The 20,755-nt window shown below is 39.9% G+C and overlaps 1 protein-coding gene across 2 annotated transcripts in view; it reads left to right on the top strand.

Annotated features, from left to right (window-relative positions):
- Positions 1-469: 469 nt before the first annotated feature.
- The window catches only part of PPP1R1C (protein phosphatase 1 regulatory inhibitor subunit 1C), a 56,890-nt gene continuing 36,604 nt past the window's right edge, over positions 470-20,755 (top strand). For both annotated transcript variants that reach the window (XM_020808263.3, XM_020808264.3), the window contains exons 1-2: positions 470-963; positions 8,880-8,937. In XM_020808263.3, the coding sequence (XP_020663922.1) occupies positions 883-963; positions 8,880-8,937 (139 nt within the window). In that variant the 5' untranslated portion in view covers positions 470-882. The remainder of the gene's footprint in view (positions 964-8,879; positions 8,938-20,755) is intronic.

The raw sequence follows: 20,755 nt of genomic DNA, 5'->3' as shown, positions 1-20,755 counted from the left end.
CAGCCGTCTCACAAAAGCCAGGAATCACCATAGCACTATTGCCTGATCACTTTGACCCTCCCTTCCATCTGTCATTCACAACGATCCCGTACTCCTTGCCTCCTTTCCCATTATTACCTGCAGGAGGTGGATGGGCATTGAGGAAAGGCAGGGAATAATTGGTTTTCCTTTCTCCCTATTTCAAGCTAGTTATGTACAGTATTATCTTTTGACTGCCCTTTCCTGACAGTCAAAATCTGCCGCCTAGGGTGGCTTTTGCCTCTCGCCTAATGGTAGGGTCAGCCCTATGTACAGCATGAAAGAGAATGCTGCAAAGGGTTATTTGGGGACCAACTCATTTGATCCCACCTGCTCTGAAGCTCCACATCCACACCTCGGGTCTGAAAGCATCCCGATCGCTGGGGCTATCAATAATTCACAGTCCATCAGCAATGCTCCAAAGAGTGCTTACCGTGCACTTTGGTGCAGCCAGTGAGTAATATACGGTAGAGAGATCCTCTTTTTCCAATCCCAGGGCAGCAGGCCAAGCCGGGCTAGTATTGCATTTTCAATTAGCTTCTGAGTGACTGCTTGGCATACGGAGAAGGGAATCTGTGCACAATTAGCTTCTTGTGTCTTTCAGCTTTGCACTGAGAGGGACCTGAGGAGGAACAACTCCAGACAGAGGGGCTGCTGCTGGTGCTGCCGCTGCTGTGGATGTGGAAGAAGGGGGTTACTCAGCCCAGGCTGCTCCCCTCACTGACTCGGGAATTACAGCCATTATTCAGGAGGGCTTGGCGTGGCTTCAGGGAGTGTGCCAGGGAGTAATTGCAGAAACACATCTCTGTCTCTCCTCTCAGGCGGTGCTGGACTGTTTTCCTCTTCAGGATCCCGATTCTTGCCATGGAGCCTAACAGTCCGAAAAAGATACAGTTTGCTGTGCCAGTGTTTCAAAGTCAAATAGATCCGGAAGCGGCAGAACAGGTAAGAGTTTGACTGTCCTTGCCGGGAGGAAAAAAAGGGTGTGATGATTCCACATCGTAACACCTAACATTACTACAAGGGGGGGGGGGGCAGGTGTCCTTCAGAAATTCCTGGTGCCTTTTATGTTAGTTTCCCCCCCCCCCAGGATATAATTATTGTCTTCCATTCAATCTCTAAGACACGATGCTTCCCAGCAACGATAGCCGTAAGTTTTGTCAGTGCTCTTTTAGACATATTTCTTGATCGTTTTGTGCTCTATATAGGAATACCCTGGCAGTTGTGGAAACAAAAATGGAGATAAGGGAACATCAGTGAAATAGTCAAACGAAATAAAGTTTAGTGGAACGGCTGTTTTAAAAAGAAGAAGGAAAAGAAAGCTCTCGAGTATCTTTGAATTTGTTGAAAAGATTTCAGGAAAAATAATGTACAGTATACAATTTTTCTACATGTTTCCAATCTAATGATGCCTCCCAGTGTGTGAACTGGATATTCATACAAAATTATATGTAAAATGTTTAAATATATGTACACACAGCAAGTGATAGGCAAAATGTTAAAAAGTAAGAAAAGTGGGAGATTCGTTTGGATGTTATTCTTAAGTGACAATTCCTTTTTTGTTGTTCAGAATCCCTATCAAAGCATGGATACCTGTGTGGGAAAAAACAGCAGCTTGGGTATCGTGAGGCTGTTTGCTCAGAAGAAATTCCTGTTTACTCCATAGGGTTGCTCTGAGGTTGCAATACAAGGAGGCTGCAGTGCAAACCCTATACAGTACATACCTATTGGGAAGTGTCATGCCAGTGTCTAGTTTCCTTTGGAGTAAGCTGCATAGGGCTGCACTGGCAGCATTTGAGCTCAAAGATTCTCCACACTGTAAGAAGCTGGCTTTTTGTCAGCAGGTGATGGGCTACTGAGGAGAGTTGAAGGATGGGATAAGGTGCAGGAGAGAGATTAGGCAAAGGATCTCCTCAAGACTATGTTTATAAGCAGAAGGGCAACTGTTTCTTCATGAATGCACAGTAATAAGTATGGTGCATCATGCTGAGTGAATGGCGACCTGCAGTCCATCATTCCTCACCTAAATCATGGACCTTCCTTTAATTCCATTGCTGGCATGAAATGTCATTCTCCTTGTTTGCTTTTTTCAGTCTGCGCATTGGTATTGTTACAAGCTAAGCAACACACGACTGTCTTTTTGACTACCTGTTGACCCCTCCACCCAATTTTCTCACAGAAGCGTCTATGACTGTTTGCTGATAGCAAAAGGGGCTGATATAGTAGAGAGCTATCTTGATTGCTTCCGCATAGTTATTCTCGAAGAGCAATAAATGCCAAGGGCAAGCGGTACAGATCTCTGTGCAAGTGTAACATAATACAGTACGACTTGGCTGTCACAATGCCATTTATAGGCTGGAACCTTAAAAACCATTTTATGTTCAGGGCAGAAGCAGCCCATTACAATCCAGTGCCAGAGGCCCAAGGACAAGATGGCGACACCGCCCCCCCCCGTCTGTTTCATGTACAGAGGTTGACTGGGCTGAACTTTACTTGAACCCTGACGTTAGGAAAGAGTCCTCCATTGCAACCCAAGCCAGCAGGCTACGTTAGGCTGTGTGTACACAGAGAGGGTGCACACACCTCTGTCCGCCACATGTGATGACCCTCTTCAGCACTGAAATGGAACAACTTGGAGGACGCATCCTCACCATCTGCTTCCAGGGGCAGTTGCCTCCCTCTGCCTAATGACAGGGCTGATTCTGATCAGGGGCACTGTGCCAGATGATGATGAGGAGGAGGAGTTACTTTGATTTATGTATTGCTCTTCCTCGTAAGAGTGCACAGCAACTAACAAGTCATGTACATTGAAAAAAGTCAAAATAACAGGTTACAAATACTTAAAATCACATATCTAAAAGCACAAATTGGAAATGGATGAACTCACCAACATAATACTATTACAAAAATTTACAACCACAACTGGAAATGTTTGCTAAAGATACCACGAAAGCAATACAAACAGAGAGCAGCTCAAGGTCAGTTAAACTCTTGCTAATTCTGTAGAAGCTTGTACAAATACATATGCTTTTAACTGGTATCTGGAAGACTAAAGAGTATGATGCTGAGAATAATTTTCCTGCTTTGCACTAGAAGCACAGATTTATTAAGCCTGAAAGCATGTACAGCTCAAAGGGTGGTGGGATGGGCTTTGAAGAGAAGCCCCTCTCTGACTTCCCCACCCCACTTAGAAGCCCTACCAGCACAAAGCTGTAAATAGGTGTTTGCAAGCATATTCAGTTGAACAGCGTTCCAGCATTTTCCTGATCTGTAACCCTTCCTCATCGAGGCTACCTGCCCTAGAAAGTTTGTACGCACATTTCTTTCTTTCTTTCTTTCTTTCTTTCTTTCTTTCTTTCTTTCTTTCTTTCTTTCTTTCTTTCTTTCTTTCTTTCTTTCTTTCTTTCTTTCTTTCTTTCTTTCTTTCTTTTTAAATTTCCAAAACAAATACAAGAATACAAAATACTTACTAATACAATCTAAAACACAGTGCTCCCCCATACCCATGGAACGCTTTGGAGCAATACTTTTATTACGAACCTCCTTTCCCCTTTCCTTTCACTAATAGAAATTCAATAAAAAAAAGGGTTGTTCACCTGATTTATTGTACTGTATTCCTTTTTACTACATTAAACAAATATTTTTCAATATTCCCATTTATTTCTGAGGACTCCATATCCCACCAAATTAACCTTCCTTTGTTATACAGTTGACCCTCGACTTACAGACGGCTCGATTTACAGACTTTTCGAGTTACAGACTTCTCTGGCTGCAAAATTTAGATTCGACTTGCAGCCAGAGAATCGACTTACAGACCAGAAAAAAACCAAAATGGAAATAAAATAGAATAAAAACCACTGGTTATGGGATTAATCGGTTTTCAGTGCATTGTAGGTCAATGGAGATTCGACTTACAGACTTTTCGACTTGCAGCCACCATTCCAATACGGATTAATTCCTTAAGTAGAGGGTCCACTGTATATAATACCTCTCCAATAAATCTTAGTTGATTCGCTATATAATACTTTTTTACATTAGGAATACTTAAACCTCCATTTTTTGAGCCTTATACCAATATCGTTTATTTATTCTTGATTTTTACCTTGATTACAAAATCTATTAATTAATCCCTGCCAATACTTAAAATCTTCTTCTTCTAATTGTATTGGGAGCACCCTGAATAAAAAAGTAATTTTTGGTAATATTTTCATTTTGATCATAGAGATTCTCCCAAACCACAATAGTTTCAATTTAGAATACTCCTGCAATTTATTTTTAATATCACTTTTTAATTTTTAAAATTTTGCTCCATTAATTTTTCAGTCACTTTAACTGTATTTATACCTAAATATTTAATATAATTACACATTTTAAAACCATATTTATTTACACACATTTATTGTTCACATTTGTTGTAATTAAACATCATTATTTGTGTTTTTTGCCAGTTAATAGTTAATCCTGTTATTTCTCCAATTTTTTTCTAAATGATTTTTAATTTTCTCCATACTTTCTAATGGGTTTTTAATGGTTAATAATGAATCATCAGCAAATAAATTAATCTTACTTGTATCATCTTTACCTAATCCTTTAATTAATTCATCATTTCTTATTGGATTAGCTAACAGTTCTATAATCATACAAAACAGTACTGTACTGGTGAAGGTGGACAGCCTTGTCTTGTACCTTGGCCTAGAAAAATCCGCTGTGTTAACCCATAATTAACTATTACTTCTGAAGTATTATCTGAATATAATTGATCTATTACTCCTATAAATCTTCTACCTTTATAAGCAGCTTTAATGTTGGCCATTCCACACAATCGAAGGACTTAAATATGTCTGGTGATAAAACAGTTGCCTTTGCTTTTTTTTTCTTTTCTACCTCATATATAATGTTCAAAGCTCGCAAAATTAAATTGTCCATTTGTCTTCCCTTTATAAAGCCACATCAATCCTCTTTAATATACGTAATTTGCTATAAATCTATTTAATCTATCTGCTAGTATAGCAGTAAAAATTTTAGCATCTTGATTTATTAGAGATATAGGCCTATAAGATTTCGGATCTGTTAGATCCTTTTGGGGTTTTAGAATAAGAATCGTTAATGAATGTTTCCAAGAAGGTGACATTGTCTCTCCTTCCAATATTTTATTTAAAAACATTTTTAGCTTAGGTATCAAAATGGAACTAAGATGTTTATAATATTCTTGACCCAATCCATCAGGGCCTGGTGTTTTCCACTTCTCAGTTTATTAATGACTTCAGCAATTTCTTCTTCTTTAATCTCTTCTTCTAATATTCTTTTATCACATTCCAATAATTTAGTTTTTAAATTCTCATTTATATACTTTTCTATATCCTCTTTCAGTACATTGTTTCCTTTATATAATTTCTGATAAAATTCTTGAAAAATCTTCAATATATCTTTAATTATATTACACCTCTTACCTGTTCTATCTTTAATTACTGCAATCATGTTTTTAATCTTCTATTTTTGCACATTCTAGCTAATAATTTTGAATTTTTATTGCTAATTTTTTTAAAAAATTCTCTTTATATACATCTAATCCCTCTGAACTTTCTCTCTCTCTACGTTTTCTAGTTCCTTTCTCTTTGACTGAATTTCTGCCAATATGCTTCTATCTCTTTCTTTAAAAACCCTGCTTTCCAAATGTCTCAGTTCTTCTTCCAGTTTTTTCACGTTTATCTTCTTAATTTTTTTTTCAGTTTACAGGATTTCCTTATTCTTATTCCTCTTGAAATTACTTTCATCGTGTCCCACAACAGGTCTAATTTCATACCTCCTGCTTCAATTATTGTCCATAATTCTAACCATTCTTTCTTTATCTTTTCTATTTCCTCTGGGTACTGGAAAATGTTAATATTCATTCTCCATCTTTTAGAGTATAATCTTTTGAAATCTCAATCTCCATTGACATCAAAGCATGATCTGTTATTTTTATAGATTTAATCTCAGTATTAACTATTTTAGGAATTAAATCTTAAAATGTGAATATGAAATCTATTCTGGAATAACTATTATATACGGCTGAAAAATAAGTATAACTTCTTTCATCACCTTTCATTACTCTCCAAATATCCTTCAAGTGGTTATTTTTTACCTTCTTGCTCAGTATCATGTTTCTTTAGAGAATATCATTCTGATCATAAAAGGTTTTATCCTTTATCTTATCCATAACTATATTAAAATCCCCTGCTATAATAACATAACTCTTCTTTACCTTTTCGATTTCTTTAATAACAGTGTCCTAAAAATCTCCTTGTTTATTATTAGGCGCATAAACATTAACCAAAGTACTGTATTTTTCTGTGTATATGACATCCCCATGTATAAGACACATCCCACTTTTCTAATCCAAAATTAAGAAATCTAAATGGGGCTTAGCAAGTATAGGGGGAAAGGGATCAAAGTACTGCAGGATCACTTTGATCCCTGCTTTCCCCTCCACTTGTTTAAGCTGAGGAGAGAAGAAAAACAAGTGGATAAAATGACCCTCAATTTTTAGTCTAAAGATTTTAGACAAAAGTGTAGTCTTATACACGGAAAATTATGGTATATTCTTCCAAACCAATTTTACCCTGTATTACGAGGGTATTATAAATCTACCCTTACAATCTTTTACTACCTGTTTCACTGTAAATTCCCAATTTTTAAAAATTATGATTGCCACACCTCTAGATTTAGACATTCCAAAGTTTTTTTCATAAGTCTCTATTAGTAATCTTAAATTCATTGGCTCCATCTTCTGATTGGTGAGTCTCTGGCAAAAAGGCAATGCCCACCTTATTTTTCTTTAATAATGTTCCATATATTCTTCTCTTTACTATTGATCTCAGGCCTTTCATGTTTAAAGTGGCTAGTCTTATTCTCTTGCCCATTTCAGTTCAAAGTCTCTCCTCCTAACAGACCCTGTGTGCAACCCATCCCCCCATCAAACAAACAAAAATACACTAAAAATTAAACTCAACATTACCCAAACATATAATGCTTTACCCCTAATAACCCACTGAAAATTTATATTTTTTCCCACCCCACCATATCCCCCTGCTATAACTACTAGCGAGGGCACAATGTGGGGGGAACACACCACCATTCTCCGGCGGAATTGCAACCAGAACGTTGCCTTTACTCTTTTTATCAAATTTTTGCATTTCTTCTTAATATTTGATAACACTGAAGCCCCCTTCTCCACCCCCTCCCCTGTAATTATAAGTAAACAAACAATTAAAATCCAGAATTATTAGTAATTTTAGTATTATTATTACTTTTGCTATCTATTATTAATATAATTAGTAAAGTAAATACTAAAAACTAGAAAGAAAGAAAGAAAGAAAGAAAGAAAGAAAGAAAGAAAGAAAGAAAGAAAGAAAGAAAGAAAGAAAGAAAGAAAGAAAGAAAGAAAGAAAGAAAGAAAGAAAGAAAGAGAAAAAATCAATATAAATGAATGAAGAAAAGAGAGAAGAAAAGTAAAAGTAAAAAATGTTAGAAAATTTAAAAGGGGGGGGAGAGATAACAGGTGGTCCGTCTTCTAACCCTTCGGGAATCTGGTCCTTTTTGCTTCAACCTTCTGTTTTTTTGCTTGAAGTCGGAGTTAATTTCTGACCTCCATCTTCCTCCTGCCAGAGTTTCCATGCCTTCAACAGGTCTTTACCTTCTTCACATGAGTAGATTTTAAATTTGGAACGTGAACCTTCCAAATTAAAAAAACAAAAAACAAAAACAGGATGACCCCATTGGTATTTGATATTATTTTTGATCAATACTGCTGTAACAGGCTTCATAGATTTTCTCCAATTTAAAGAGTCACTGCTGAAATCTTTGAAAATCTGCAACTTAGTGCCTCTGTAGACCAGCTGGTCTTGTTTTTGTTTAATTTCTCTCATAAATTGCTCTTTCTTTCTGTAATTAAAAAACGTCACCACCAGCTGTAAGCACATTTCACCTGAACGTGCTTATAGCACCTATGTAGACTTTCATGTTGAACATGCCAAGATTTGTGTGACTTCCACATGGGGTGGGGACATGGGGGGCTTCCCTTAGCCTGCCTTAAGGGAATCCAGGCTGCCCTTTGCAAAGATGGCAGCTGCAGCTTTCCTACCCTAAATGAAGCCACAGCTGCCATCTTTGCAAAGGGCAGTCAGTCTCCCTTTTTACATGCCATGGCTGCGAAGGCCTGATGGAGACCTGGCAGCAGCTATTAAGGTAACGGGGTGTTGGTGGGAGTGGGCGTGGAGGCTAAGGTAGGGAAAGGAAGGGGGTATGGGGGTAGGCTGTTGGGGTGACTGGCTGTATGGGGGACTGCCTATCCATTTCTGATCAGCTGATCGGTGGCTGGTAGGCAAAATGGGCTTCTGTGCCGTGTGGCAGACTCTCCTGGGGGAACCCAATTTGTGGGTGAATAACTTGGATGTCTAATACCCAATCTTCACCAAAGTTGGCAGGCGTGTTGAGGGAAGACATAGGAAGCTCCATTATGATTCTGGAGTCTCTCGGTACCTCGGGAGAGCTTTCCTTGGGGGGGTCCTCTTTGTCACTAAATAACTCAGGGTCCATGATCCAATGTTCACTAAACTTTCAGGAATTGTAGAAAAGCATCTGAGGAAGCTTCCCTGAAAATTAGGTATCGCTAGGTGGTTGGGGGCCAGTGTTATAGCCATTTAAAGTGCAGATGAATCAGTAGATCGATTCATCGAAGAATATTTGTATATTCGTATTCATTGATCCATTAACCTAGATGAATAACGGATCAAAACAAAACACCATTTTTTAATTTGTCCCCATCTCTAGGACTCGTGTTGGTTCTTTAATCAATCGTCTTATGCCTCTATTTTCCACAGATCAGGAAAAGAAGGCCCACACCAGCATCCTTAGTAATCATGACCGATTCACCTCCAGGTAAGTCATTTCAGTTGGTGACTGTCTCTAAGTGGCAGGCCAGTTCTGTCAGTGAGGAACTACGTTATCAAAGAATTATACAAGAAGTAAAACACATTGAAATAGTCACAGCTTTAAGGCTAAATTTGGATCTATGATCTGTGTTGTCGTTTTTTTAAAAGGAAGTATCATGTTCCATCCTCTTCTTGTGCTTACCCTGCCTTTTGGTTCCAAACATTGGAGGGAAATCATTTCTCATCCTAGAGGCATGTTTCCCCTCACAAGACACAGAGGGGTGGAGGGGAAGGAGAGAGGAAAGGATGCCTGGCAGAGGGCACTATGAAAAGGAAAAACAATTTTCTTACTCACTCTGGCCCCCAGCATTACCCTTCCACAGAAAAGGTGTGCATGTCAACATGATCAGTATGAAGGATTAACAGGTGGGAGGACATCTGCTTTCATAATGCTAAATAGTGCATTTCTACCTAATTTTTTGCAGGGGAAATTCCTACATATTCATGTTGAATTCTTACAATGCAACCTTATGCAAATGTCTGTATTTGAAGTAAATTCCACTGGCATAGATCTAATCACTAGTCCAAACTAGAGGAGACCCACTGACCCAATTTCTCAGTGATAGGTCAACATTTATGCAAATTCCATTGATTCAGCTGGATTTAGGACGTCATGTTTAGTTTTTCCCTCAGAAGACACCCACATTTTACTTAGGTGGGCAACTGTAAGGGAAATTGGCATAGAACAGTGTATGAAGAGGCTGAATCAGTCCCAGTTCAAATTCAGTGACAGGTCGGTTTAGGCAAGCCACTGCCTCTTAGGCCTCCTGACATTCATTCGTTTCTTTACTGCATTTCTGCCACCTAGTAATGAAAACTATCTGAGGAGTACATAAAGAAAAAGTTAAGACCACAAAGCACATACTATAATGAAGCCATGTACAATCTAAAAGGGATTTAAAAAAACCACAGAATAAAGCTGAGTAAACAAGAGACAGAGAGAGAGAGAGAGGACAGCCCCCCCCTCCCACTGTGCAAGGTTCTGAAAGCACAAAAGAGTTTTAAACAGAAATACAGACAAGCCTGGGACTTCATCTGGCACAAAGGAAGATCGCAAGCTAGCTGGCGTGTGAGCCTATCTGGGGGAAGGCATTCCAGAGGCCGAGGGGCACCGCTGAAAAAAGCAGAGCCTGAAGGGGCAATGTTGGCACCTGAGGGGCTGCTACCCTCTTGGTTAAGGTCGACACACAGAAGAGGGCAGAGACGTGGGGACCAACACCAGGAACTGAACAAATGACAGCTGTGGTTATATCACACCGAGCCTGCCTGGGAGAAGCCATCCCAAGCCATGTGAGTGGGTGGCTTCATGCCCTACCAGCAGTTTGAACCCTTCCAACAATTTTTTTTTTTTTGCATCCCCTGAGTTCTGGCACTGTGGGCCAGAGCCCCCATCACCCTCTCCTAGTTATGGCGCTCCCTACAAAGACTGCCTCTGTAGTAGTCACTGGCCTCTCCTCCTATGCCCAGGGCCTCTGGAAAATGGCCTGCTAAGATTAGAAAGGTGTGCGCATGCGCACGAGACAGCGGGCTGACTTCCCTTCCCGCAGCTGGCCCCTGCTTCTGTGCATGCTCGGCTATCAGCTTTGCCTCCTGGAAGGGAAGCCAGACCTACTGCCTCTGAAGATGGCCACCACCGCCCTTGAGGAGGAGAAGGCATGAGAGGACGCATCGTATGCGCTGGCCAGACAGCAGCGACCCCCCCGCCGCTGCCGTGACTCCCCTGCCATGACTCCCACCAAACCCCCACTGCAACTCCTACCTCCCCACGAGGCACCCCCTCCTTCCTGCACCAAGGGCTGCCTTCTCTTCTTCTTCTTCTTCCTCCTCATCCTCCATACCCCAAGAGCCCCGAGGAGGAGGAGCAATCAAGAGGAGGAAGGCATCTTGAAAAGGAGCCACCAGTGGAGGGGGAAGAAAGCCTGACGTAAAGGCCTCCACTCACCCCTTGGGCTCACCCGGGAGGATGACAGCTGCCTCCTCCAAGGTGAGCAGAGGCTTCCCTCCCTCCCCTCCTTTTTTTTTTAAAAAAAGATTCAGACTGACATTTTCAAGTTCCTATTATTTTACTGGGTTTGCAAAATCATGCACATTAGAAAATGCAACTTAAACTTAATGAGTCCGATTCACAACTTGAATTAGAGTCTTTTAAAAAAAAAATTAAAATAAATTGAGTCGAGTTGCTTGTGCGACTTAAGTCAGACTCAACCACAAGTTGTGGCTCGTGAGTCCCCATCCCTCCCATGTAGCTTTTTCTTTCTTCTGGCATTCCTAGCCCTATCTTGTAGCAAATCTGTTCCATTTTCCAGTACAGTCAGTGAGTTTTCAGTCAACCATAGAACCTGTTTTTTTTTTTTTTCTTAAAATACCGCTCCTAGTCTTCTCCACCCACTGTCAGCTTTTTCCAGTGAAGTTTGGTTATGGACATTTTAATCATATATAATGTGGTGCTACTTATATGTCACATAAAAAATATTGAGGATACGGTTACATATCAAAATACTCCTGAGTTTGCATCGGGTTTAACACACTTGAAATTGATTTTAAAATACCCATTTACATGTCGCACTACTAAGCACACATTTTTTTTGTCAGAAAGTGAATTATTTTAGCCACAAAGAGGTTGTTTATTTTAACGTGACTGTGGGTGTGATTTATTACAAATCGTTTTGGCATGTGCAAATTCTTGTGTCTGAGGGGTTTGTCAAGTATTGGATCACTATATTCGCGAAGGCTTTCACGGCCGGGATCTAATGGTTGTTCTGGGTTTTCGGGCTCTTTGGCCATGTTCTGAAGGTTGTTTTTCCTGATGTTTCACCAGTCTCTGTGACCGGCATCTTCAGAGGACAGCACCTTCAGAGGTTGCAGAGAGAACCCGCACTTGATAAATGCAACAATTCAAAGTCCCCTATACTCCCTTCTACCGATAACTCACACAGTTACAACCAGGATAAAAGTTGTCTCAAGAGGACACACACACGGACCCCAAAAAACCGTGTGACTTCACACCAACTTTAGATACCCCGAACCAGCTCCCAATTCATTTCAATAGTGTGACCATGCCCTGACTTACCTTACACAATTGCTTTTAGGATTACAACTTGTTTAATGCACATCAAATACTCGGAATGCTCAAAAGCACTAAGCGAATTCTCAGTCCTCTTCCTGCTCTTCCTTATGACAGAATAAACACTGCATTTCATTCCTCTCCCCCCCCCTCCCTTGATTTTCTATTCCTGTGTTCCCATCCATCAGTAAACATTCTGTGGTCTCGAGGCACACTAGGAGCTGTTTTAAGAAAAAAAAAGATTCCCTCTTACATTTTCTCCCTATTCTTTTCCTTTCCTTTTATTTTCTTCTTTCCCCCATCTTTCTCTCCTTTTTTTTCTTGTTATCCTCAGGTTTTCCCTGGCCCTGTTGATTCCTCCTTTTTGCCTATGTTTGGTGCAGCTTTAGCTAAGTGGGTAGAGGCAATTATCCCTGAAAACAGAAAAGAGAAGGAATGATGCAATACAGTGGATCACTTAAAATGGCTCTCTGCAGATGGCAGAGGAAAATACCGCTAGGATATGTGTTAAGTTAAAACATCCATACAGCTAAGCATCAAGAAAAGTTTTGCACACAAACATGTACAAGCAAGTTTTTAATTTAGCAGATTCAGGCCCTTACATTTGAGAGTCTGAGGTCTGCAACTTCTGACAGCTGTGCCTGAAGCTGTCTTGCAGACTAGCTTTTAATGTGCTATTACTGCATGATGTTCACCCTTCTGTGGTGTACAAAGGCAGCTTGTGAGCAATCCAGATTTAGCTGCACGTACTGTTAATGTGCCCAAAGTAATGCCGTTGACAGGTTTCCCAATCAATTCTTACCCCTATCCATTTAAAAGCCACTCAAAAAGCACCAATCGCTCTCCTCTTTTACTGGCATTCCTTCCCATCTGATAAAAGGGATTTACAGCACTTCATATCCATTAAGGAACGTTACAGCATTTTGTTTCTGAATTGTTCTTACCCAAGCAGTAAGGAATACATTAGATTGGAAGGGGAAATAATAAGACATTTAAATTGTATTCATTTAAATGAGGACGCCATTCTACAAGAAATAATGTTGCATGCTATTACATGCAAATAAAGTTGCCACTTTATTTTGATGGAAATATTGACATATATGTGTTATATATACAGTGGTGCCTCGCTTTACGATTGCCCCTCATTATGACGAATCCCCTTTACGACAATCTTTTTGCAATCTCAATTGCGATCGCAAAACGATGGTCTAAATGGGAGAATTTCGCTTTGCAATGATCTGTTCCCTGCTTTGGGAACCGATTCTTCGCAAAACAATGATTTTTCAACAGCTGATCAGTGGTTTCAAAATGGCCACTGGGTAAATAAAATGAATCCCCACTGTGTTTAGGGACGGATTCCTCGCTATACAGGCAGCGAAAATGGCCGCCGTATGGAGGATCTTCACTGGATGGTGAGTTTTAAGCCCATTGGAATGCATTGAAAGGTTTTCAATGTGTTTCAATGGGCTTTTTATTTTCGCTTTACGATGTTTTCGCTTAACGGCAATTTTCCTGGAACAGATTATCGCCGTTAAGCGAGGCACCACTGTATTGCATGTGCATCTATGAACTGAGTAGGTTTCAAAGGGGGGGGGGGAGTGGCTGATTTATACGCATACCAAAACCAAAAACATGGTCCACTGAGTTGTATACTCTTATGAACAGTGTATTATTCCACAAATTACTTTAAATTGGCTAAGTATATTACATATATACACCATATGTAATCTAACTAGTACAGTACGTTAAGTATCTGTTTTGCATCCAAAAGGTCACCAGATATGGGAAAGTTCTTGCATCAGAACCACCAAAGTTGGCATGGACCACAAAGGAAGAACTGGTGTCCTACTGGTGTTGTTGAACGGCATTTCCCATGGTCCCTGATCACTGGCCATAGTAGCTGTGGCTCATGGGAACTGGAGTTTAACAAGACCTGGTCTGCCATAGGTTCCCCACCCCTGCTGTTGACCATAATTACAAAATGAGAGGGACCGATGGTCTAATTTAGTGTAATGCAGCTTTCTGTGTGTTTTAATGTCCTTTGAAATCCCACCTTCTCTGCCATGAAATGAAACATGGCTCTTTGTGGCTCATCAGTTCATTTGTGGAAGAGCCATACAATAGCCATGCAAGATGGAGAAAGGTAATTTTCTAAGGAATGTTGTGTTTTGTGTGTCCTTCTCAAAAACTGAAAACCGATCATCAGTATATCAAGAGAACCAGAACCTAGAAAAATCTGTGGGAATTGTATACCAAAACCTAATATTTCTGAGCTCTGCATAGAAATTTCTCTGAATCAGAACGACTATTGTGTCTCCTTAGGACTGGTTTTAAATTCCCATTCAGACTAGAGCTGAATTGTACAGCCTCCCAATCAGTCTGAGAAGACTCAGGTTACTTTCTGAGCTGCTGAACTGAATGCAAGCTGATGCGTACATTTGGTGCCCACCCCGACACATAACGAAGCTCTCACATTATTCTCCATTCCAGCAGAAACTTGTATGCCCAGACCACGTCTGCTCCTGTAAATGTTTCAGATTTGCAGGTTGTGTTTTATGCACCTTAGTGCCCTTGCTGCAAATGTTATGCTATTTTATGCATCTCAGTGGTAGCTACTGTAAATTTTGTACTGTAGGCAGAGCCATCCATTGTGTACATAAACAGTACCTACTCTCTTTTCATGCTGCATTGAAAAGGAAATCTTTGTTGAACTAATGGAAAAGTATAGTCTAATGGAAGTGTAATCTTCATATCCTGTGAGGTACTAGTCCCCCTCTATTCAGCACTGGTCAGGCTTCTCTAGAGTACTCTGTCCAATTCTGGACACCATGCTTTAAGGAGGATGACAACAATCTGGAGCAAGTTCAGAGGAGGGCAACAAGGATGATCAGGGGACTGGAAATCAAGCCCTGTGAGAAAAAATTGCAAGAACTGGGCATGTTTAGCCTTGAGAAAAGAAGACTGAGGGGAGATATAATAGCACTTTTCAAATACAGTGGTGACTCGCAAGACAAACGCCTCGTGGAATGAAAAAACCGCAAGAAAAATGCTTTTTTCAATTGCTATGGTGCCTCTCAAGATGGCTTCTTTATGGCCGTGCTTCACAAGATGGGTTTTTTCCCCCGAGACCGATGCCTTGCAAGACGAAAAAAAATTTCCGCAAGACAGCACTAGTGGAACGAATTACATTCGTCTTGCGAGGCACCACTGTACTTGAAAGGGAGTCCCACAGAGGAGGAGCAGGATTTGTTCACAATCATCCCAGAGTGCAAGACACATAATAATGAGCTCATGCTACAAGAAGCCAGATTTAGGCTGGCTCTAATATCATAACTGTATTGTTCTAACATCATAATTGTTAAAGCAATATGACAATGGAACCAATTACCTTGGGAGGTGGTGAGAACTCCAACGCTGGAGGCATTTAACAAAAACTGGGACAACCATCTGTCAGATCTGCATTGATTTGGATTCCTGCAGTGAGCAGGGGGTTGGACTTGATGGCCTTAAAGGCCCCTTCCAATTCAATTATTCTTTGATTTCTCAGAAATAATTCAAGCAGCATGCTTGAGCTTCTCAACTTCCACTTTCAAAGAGTTACCGAATTACACGCCACGCCCAACAGCTAGTCTCAACTAGAGTAGGCGCATTGAATCAAATACTGAGTGGTAAATCAGGGCTTGTGTAAATCTCATTTATTTAATTGGTCCATTGTAATTGGGATTAAGCCTAAACAATTAAAAGACTAAAACAGGATTTGGCTTCCAGAATTGTGCTCAGTGCGCACAAGTTCCATTGATTAGAAGGCAGCGGACCTGTGACTTTCAATGGCTCGCTGCACAACTGTCCATCCATCCATCCATCCATCCATCCATCCATCCATCCATCCATCCATCCATCCATCCATCCATCCATCCGTTCCTGCATTTCTCCCTTGATGGAACCTAAAGCGGCACACAAAATGTTTAAAATCAACTGTTAATTAAAAATAATTAAGTAAAATGTTATGCTATTCTATGCATCTCAGTGGCAGCTGCTGCAAATTTTGTAGTGTAAGCAACTATAATATATAGCAACTTTATATTATAGCTATAGTGTATAGCTATATATACACTATATACTATAGTGTAGCAACTATAATATATACGTATCTTAAAATTATTTAAAAACTCGTACAATTACATTTACATTTAAAACTTGTACAATTTTAACAGAGCAGATCAACATCAGCCAGTTAATTTTGCCTTTATGGCAGTGGCTTCTTTCAGGCTAGTGGAGCAGTGAATCCAGAACTCTGAGGATCGACTGCTGGTGTTTCTTGATTAACAACCATTTGGGGGAGGGGGGAAACTCCGTATGGTGTACTAAACAGAATCTCCAATAATGTAAAACTCAATACCAAGGTTGCCTCTAAGGTGTGTGGCTACGTGCATGCGTGCAACTCCACCTCCCTTCTCACAGCTTTCCTCCTCTTCTGTGTAGCAATCATTTCCAGTCCTTTTGGTTCTGGTCATGACAGAACTGCGCACGTGAAGGGGTGGAGGAGAGAGAGAGAGAGAGAGAGAGAGAGAGAGAGAGAGAGAGGGTACGTTGCTCAATACAGTGAATGTATTTAACATAAAGATTGTAATTCTTTATATTAGATACATTCCTGGGTCAGCACAACTTGAGGAGGAGGAGGATGTCCGAAAGGTGGATGTCTCCATATCTTTCCCAGGGGTTCCAGAGGCTTGAAGACTTTTGATAAAGGACCACGAAACCAGCAAAGTGGCACATCAGAATAAAGAAGCTCAGAGCTCATTGGGATTGCCTCTTTGAGACTGCGTGTGCTATTGGGAACTAGAGACTGCTTATTCCAAGCATTATCAAGAATAGAGATGGGCACTTATTTGTATCTCAGAGATATGAATATGAACTGCGGCACCACAGGTGCGGTGGGGGCCCAACCCTCCCCCAGAACTGGCTGGCCCAGTTGCCAGGCTCTGCCCAGTGCTGCGGGCCTCCTTTGACAGTTTATTTGCATATCCCCCAGATATGAACATGAAGTGCCCATCTTTAATCAAGAACTAAACATGGACATTTGACAGAAGAATACAGTATGTGCACCTTGGATTCTTAATGTGGAATATGTATTGATTTGTATGCAATACTTTATGATTTGCTATATTATTTGTTATATATTTATGGTATAGTTATAAATGATTGTGCAGTTATAAATAATGACAATCTTTATGTTAGATACATTCATTAGTTTCAGTTTTACATTATTGGAAATTCTGTTTGGTACACCATACAGTGTTTCTTTTCAACAGTTATTGTTGTTTTCTGTACTCCCCAGTTGTTATGGTGTTTTCTGATTGGCAGGGAGGATGACATCATCTGCTATACCTGTCTGCTTTTTCATCCCGTCTGAAATTAGTAGCAATCTTTACAGGAGTTTGAGTAGAGGGCAGAATTATCTCAAGTAAATACAGTATATACTGTTGTGAGCTACCCATGGTATTATGCACAATACTGTATTTTAGGATCACATGGTCCTGAAAGGGCAGTTGAAAGCCATTGACTTTTAAATAGACTTGTTCCTGGTGGTGATAAGAACTGTTAAAACTCATTTGTTATTTTGGGTCAACATAGCTGCTTGAATTTTTGTACTCTCCTTCAGTTTGCAGAATTGAATTCTAGTAGGGATGTGTTTCCGGTTCAGAAATTATTCTGAATCTGAAGCAAAATGAGATTGACTGTTCAAACACCAGAGAAAAGCCCAAGCTTTCCTGGAAATCCCAATCATAGAGACCCTGAGAGGAAATTCCTTGTTTCTGTGATCAGTGACCATGTTGTAAAGGAAGCACATTAGTGAAAATAGAGATGGCTATTTCCATTTATTTATTTTTCAAGAGATGGGGTGAAGATGCGTTGGAAAATTACTTCTTCTTTGCTTTTAAGCAGCTGCAGATTTCGTGTAGTACAGTATGAGATCTTCAATTCCCTAAGTGCCTGAGTAGGTGAAAGCCATGCCCTCAGTTGGGATTTGAGTGAAGTAGGTCAAAGTATAATTACGAATAGAATTTAAGCAACCTCCTTCCCTCCCACCATTTTTTTTTGCTTTATTCTTTTTATTTCTGCTGCTGCCTTTTATTTTTGCAGCACTTTGCTTCCCCCCTTTTTTATTTTTATTTTTTTAATTTTTAATTTTTAATTTTTTTGTTTTTTGTTTTTTTGGTTATGGATGCCTGGTTCCAGAAGGTGGGATGGCAAACATGACAAACATAGTAGCAGTCAGGAACTCTACTTACTGGTGGGTGGGGTGTTTGTTCAATAAAAAACATCTTTATTGAGTAAGTTTGAGAAAATTGTTCCGCTTCCTTTGGGAGTAGGGGAAGGAAGGAAACTGATTGGAACTTTGCCTGCACCCTGCAAGCGAAGCAGTACTGAATGGCACTGGATTTCATTTCCACACCAGAGCCATTTAACCTTAAATACTGTAAATAGCCTTAACCCTGCAGAACTGGACGGGGCCCTATGGATTATTGAGTCCAGCCCCTGTCAAGGAGGCCCAGTGCAGGAACTGAATTCCCAACCCCTGGCTCTGCAGCCAGGTGCTATAACTACTGATGTATTTTTCATCATTTTCATGCTGTTTTCTCTGTTTGGAAAGACACAAATATGTGCAAACACTTTGAAATATTTAAATATGAATCAAATCAAGCAAGCAAGCTATAAATCAGCTCAAAGTAAATCAGTTGTGATTTGTAACAATTTGGACCTCGTTGAGGCAGATGATATTCACTCACCCCCCAGTGGTTGCAGTTCAGAATGCTGCTGTTAAGTCTAGTTGTGTAAATCATAGTGGCATGATTATATAAGTAAATCATAGTGCCATGATTATATAAGTTACTGCTTTTATTCCTTGCCTTCCAACAATTCACACAACTGGTCCGGAACAAAAGATACTAGAGGCAATTCGTTAACTAGGAGCAATCTGCCATTGCAATTTATACCACTGCAATTACAAAAATATAACTAATCCATAGGATTCTGGCCAGTATTTCTGTCCTGTATTTCTAAATTTGCATCTATGCATCCATGTTAGCATATGTAAATACCATGTTTCTCCAAAAATAAGATATATTAATTTTTGCTCCAATTAGGGCTTATTTTCTGGGGATGTTTTATTTTTTTGCATGTACAATAATCTACATTTATTCAAATACAGCCATGTCATCTTCTTCTGGTTGCTGCACAATGGTGGAGGGTGGGGTTTCACTTAACTGGGGCTTATTTTTGAGGTAGGGCTTATATTACAAGCATCCTGAAAAATCATACTAGGGCTTATTTTCAGTTTAGCTCTTATTTTCGGGAAAACAGGCTACTATGCAAATCAGGATCTCCTTCTGTCCTCTTGGTGCGATGCATAAGGAAACACTCTGATAATCTAGAGTGCTTTCTCCTCTAGAGAAATGTTTACCAAGACTCAGGCACAATTCTTTCCCAGCTCTGCAACTCAAATTCCCTCTATAAGTGAGGCTGTCATGGATGAAAACCAGCATCTCCCACATACAAGATACTGTTGCACTTTGCCAGTGACCATTATCTGTTCCAAAACTTATGGAAAAATACCAGCCACAACCAAATGCAATACGTACTAAGTACTGTATGTAACCTGAGAAGCCATTGTGGGGATTTTGATGGCCTGGGATTTAGAACAAAACACACTTGACTTGCCTCACACAAACATTTATAGGAACTACAGTACATTTTGGAATGTCATTTTGATGCATATATGAATTTAATTCCCTAAAATTAAAGCATCTTAAAATATATATTTTTCAATTGGAAAACCTCAGTACAAAATTTGAACCAGTACAAGTTTCAAGGGAGAGCTGAGTTTTAGTTCATGCCCTGGTTCACAATGACAACATTAAGGTAGATTCACATTTGGAGGTCAAGTAAACAATTCTCCTCTCCCCATCACTCTCTGAGGCCATATGAAAGAAGACCCACATTCAGTGCTTTGAACTTTAAAATGGGGGGGGGTATTGCATATTCACTCAGATTTCACCAAACCATGCTTTCCATGGTTCAGAAAGTTTTCTGTGCTGCAGCAAATTCTATCAAGAACAGATGTTGAAACAACATTGCAACACTCCACTCAAAGTTTTTATGACTAATCTGCACGTACTGACACATTCATATAAACTGGCTCACCATATGACAATTTTTTTTGTATATATAAAAAAAGCAACAGAAAGTTTTATTGTTCTTTTTTCTTTGTGGAGAATATTTCAGGCTGTTGTTCTATTGATGCACATGCACATGTTTATGTGTTGCAGCTTGAGGTAAACTTTAAGAATTACAGTAGTAACATTACGTTTTCTGGACTATAACCCTGGATGTTTTCCCCTGCTCTGGTAAGATTTACAAATGGAAGAAGAGTGAGCATACCAACAGCGCTTCATAGAAAAAAAATAGCTGAAGTACAAGCAAGTCAGGAACCTGACAGTTATTTAGATTCCCCTATCTAGAAAATAAGGCTGTCCCACATGGAACCCAGGCCATCCTCAACCCTGGAAAACAACAACGCAACAATATGCCAGAGCAGATGTTTCTAAATTAGGCTCTAGTACATCCGTCTGTGAAATGTAGCTTAGCTGTCTGTCACGGATCCCGTTAAAGGTTAACTAGGTTGCAAAACCCACATCAA

Source organism: Pogona vitticeps, chromosome 1, assembly GCF_051106095.1.
Source record: "Pogona vitticeps strain Pit_001003342236 chromosome 1, PviZW2.1, whole genome shotgun sequence".
Taxonomy (NCBI): domain Eukaryota; kingdom Metazoa; phylum Chordata; class Lepidosauria; order Squamata; family Agamidae; genus Pogona; species Pogona vitticeps.
Note: the sequence above shows the minus strand (reverse complement) of the source record. Positions and strands in the feature narration are given on the sequence as shown.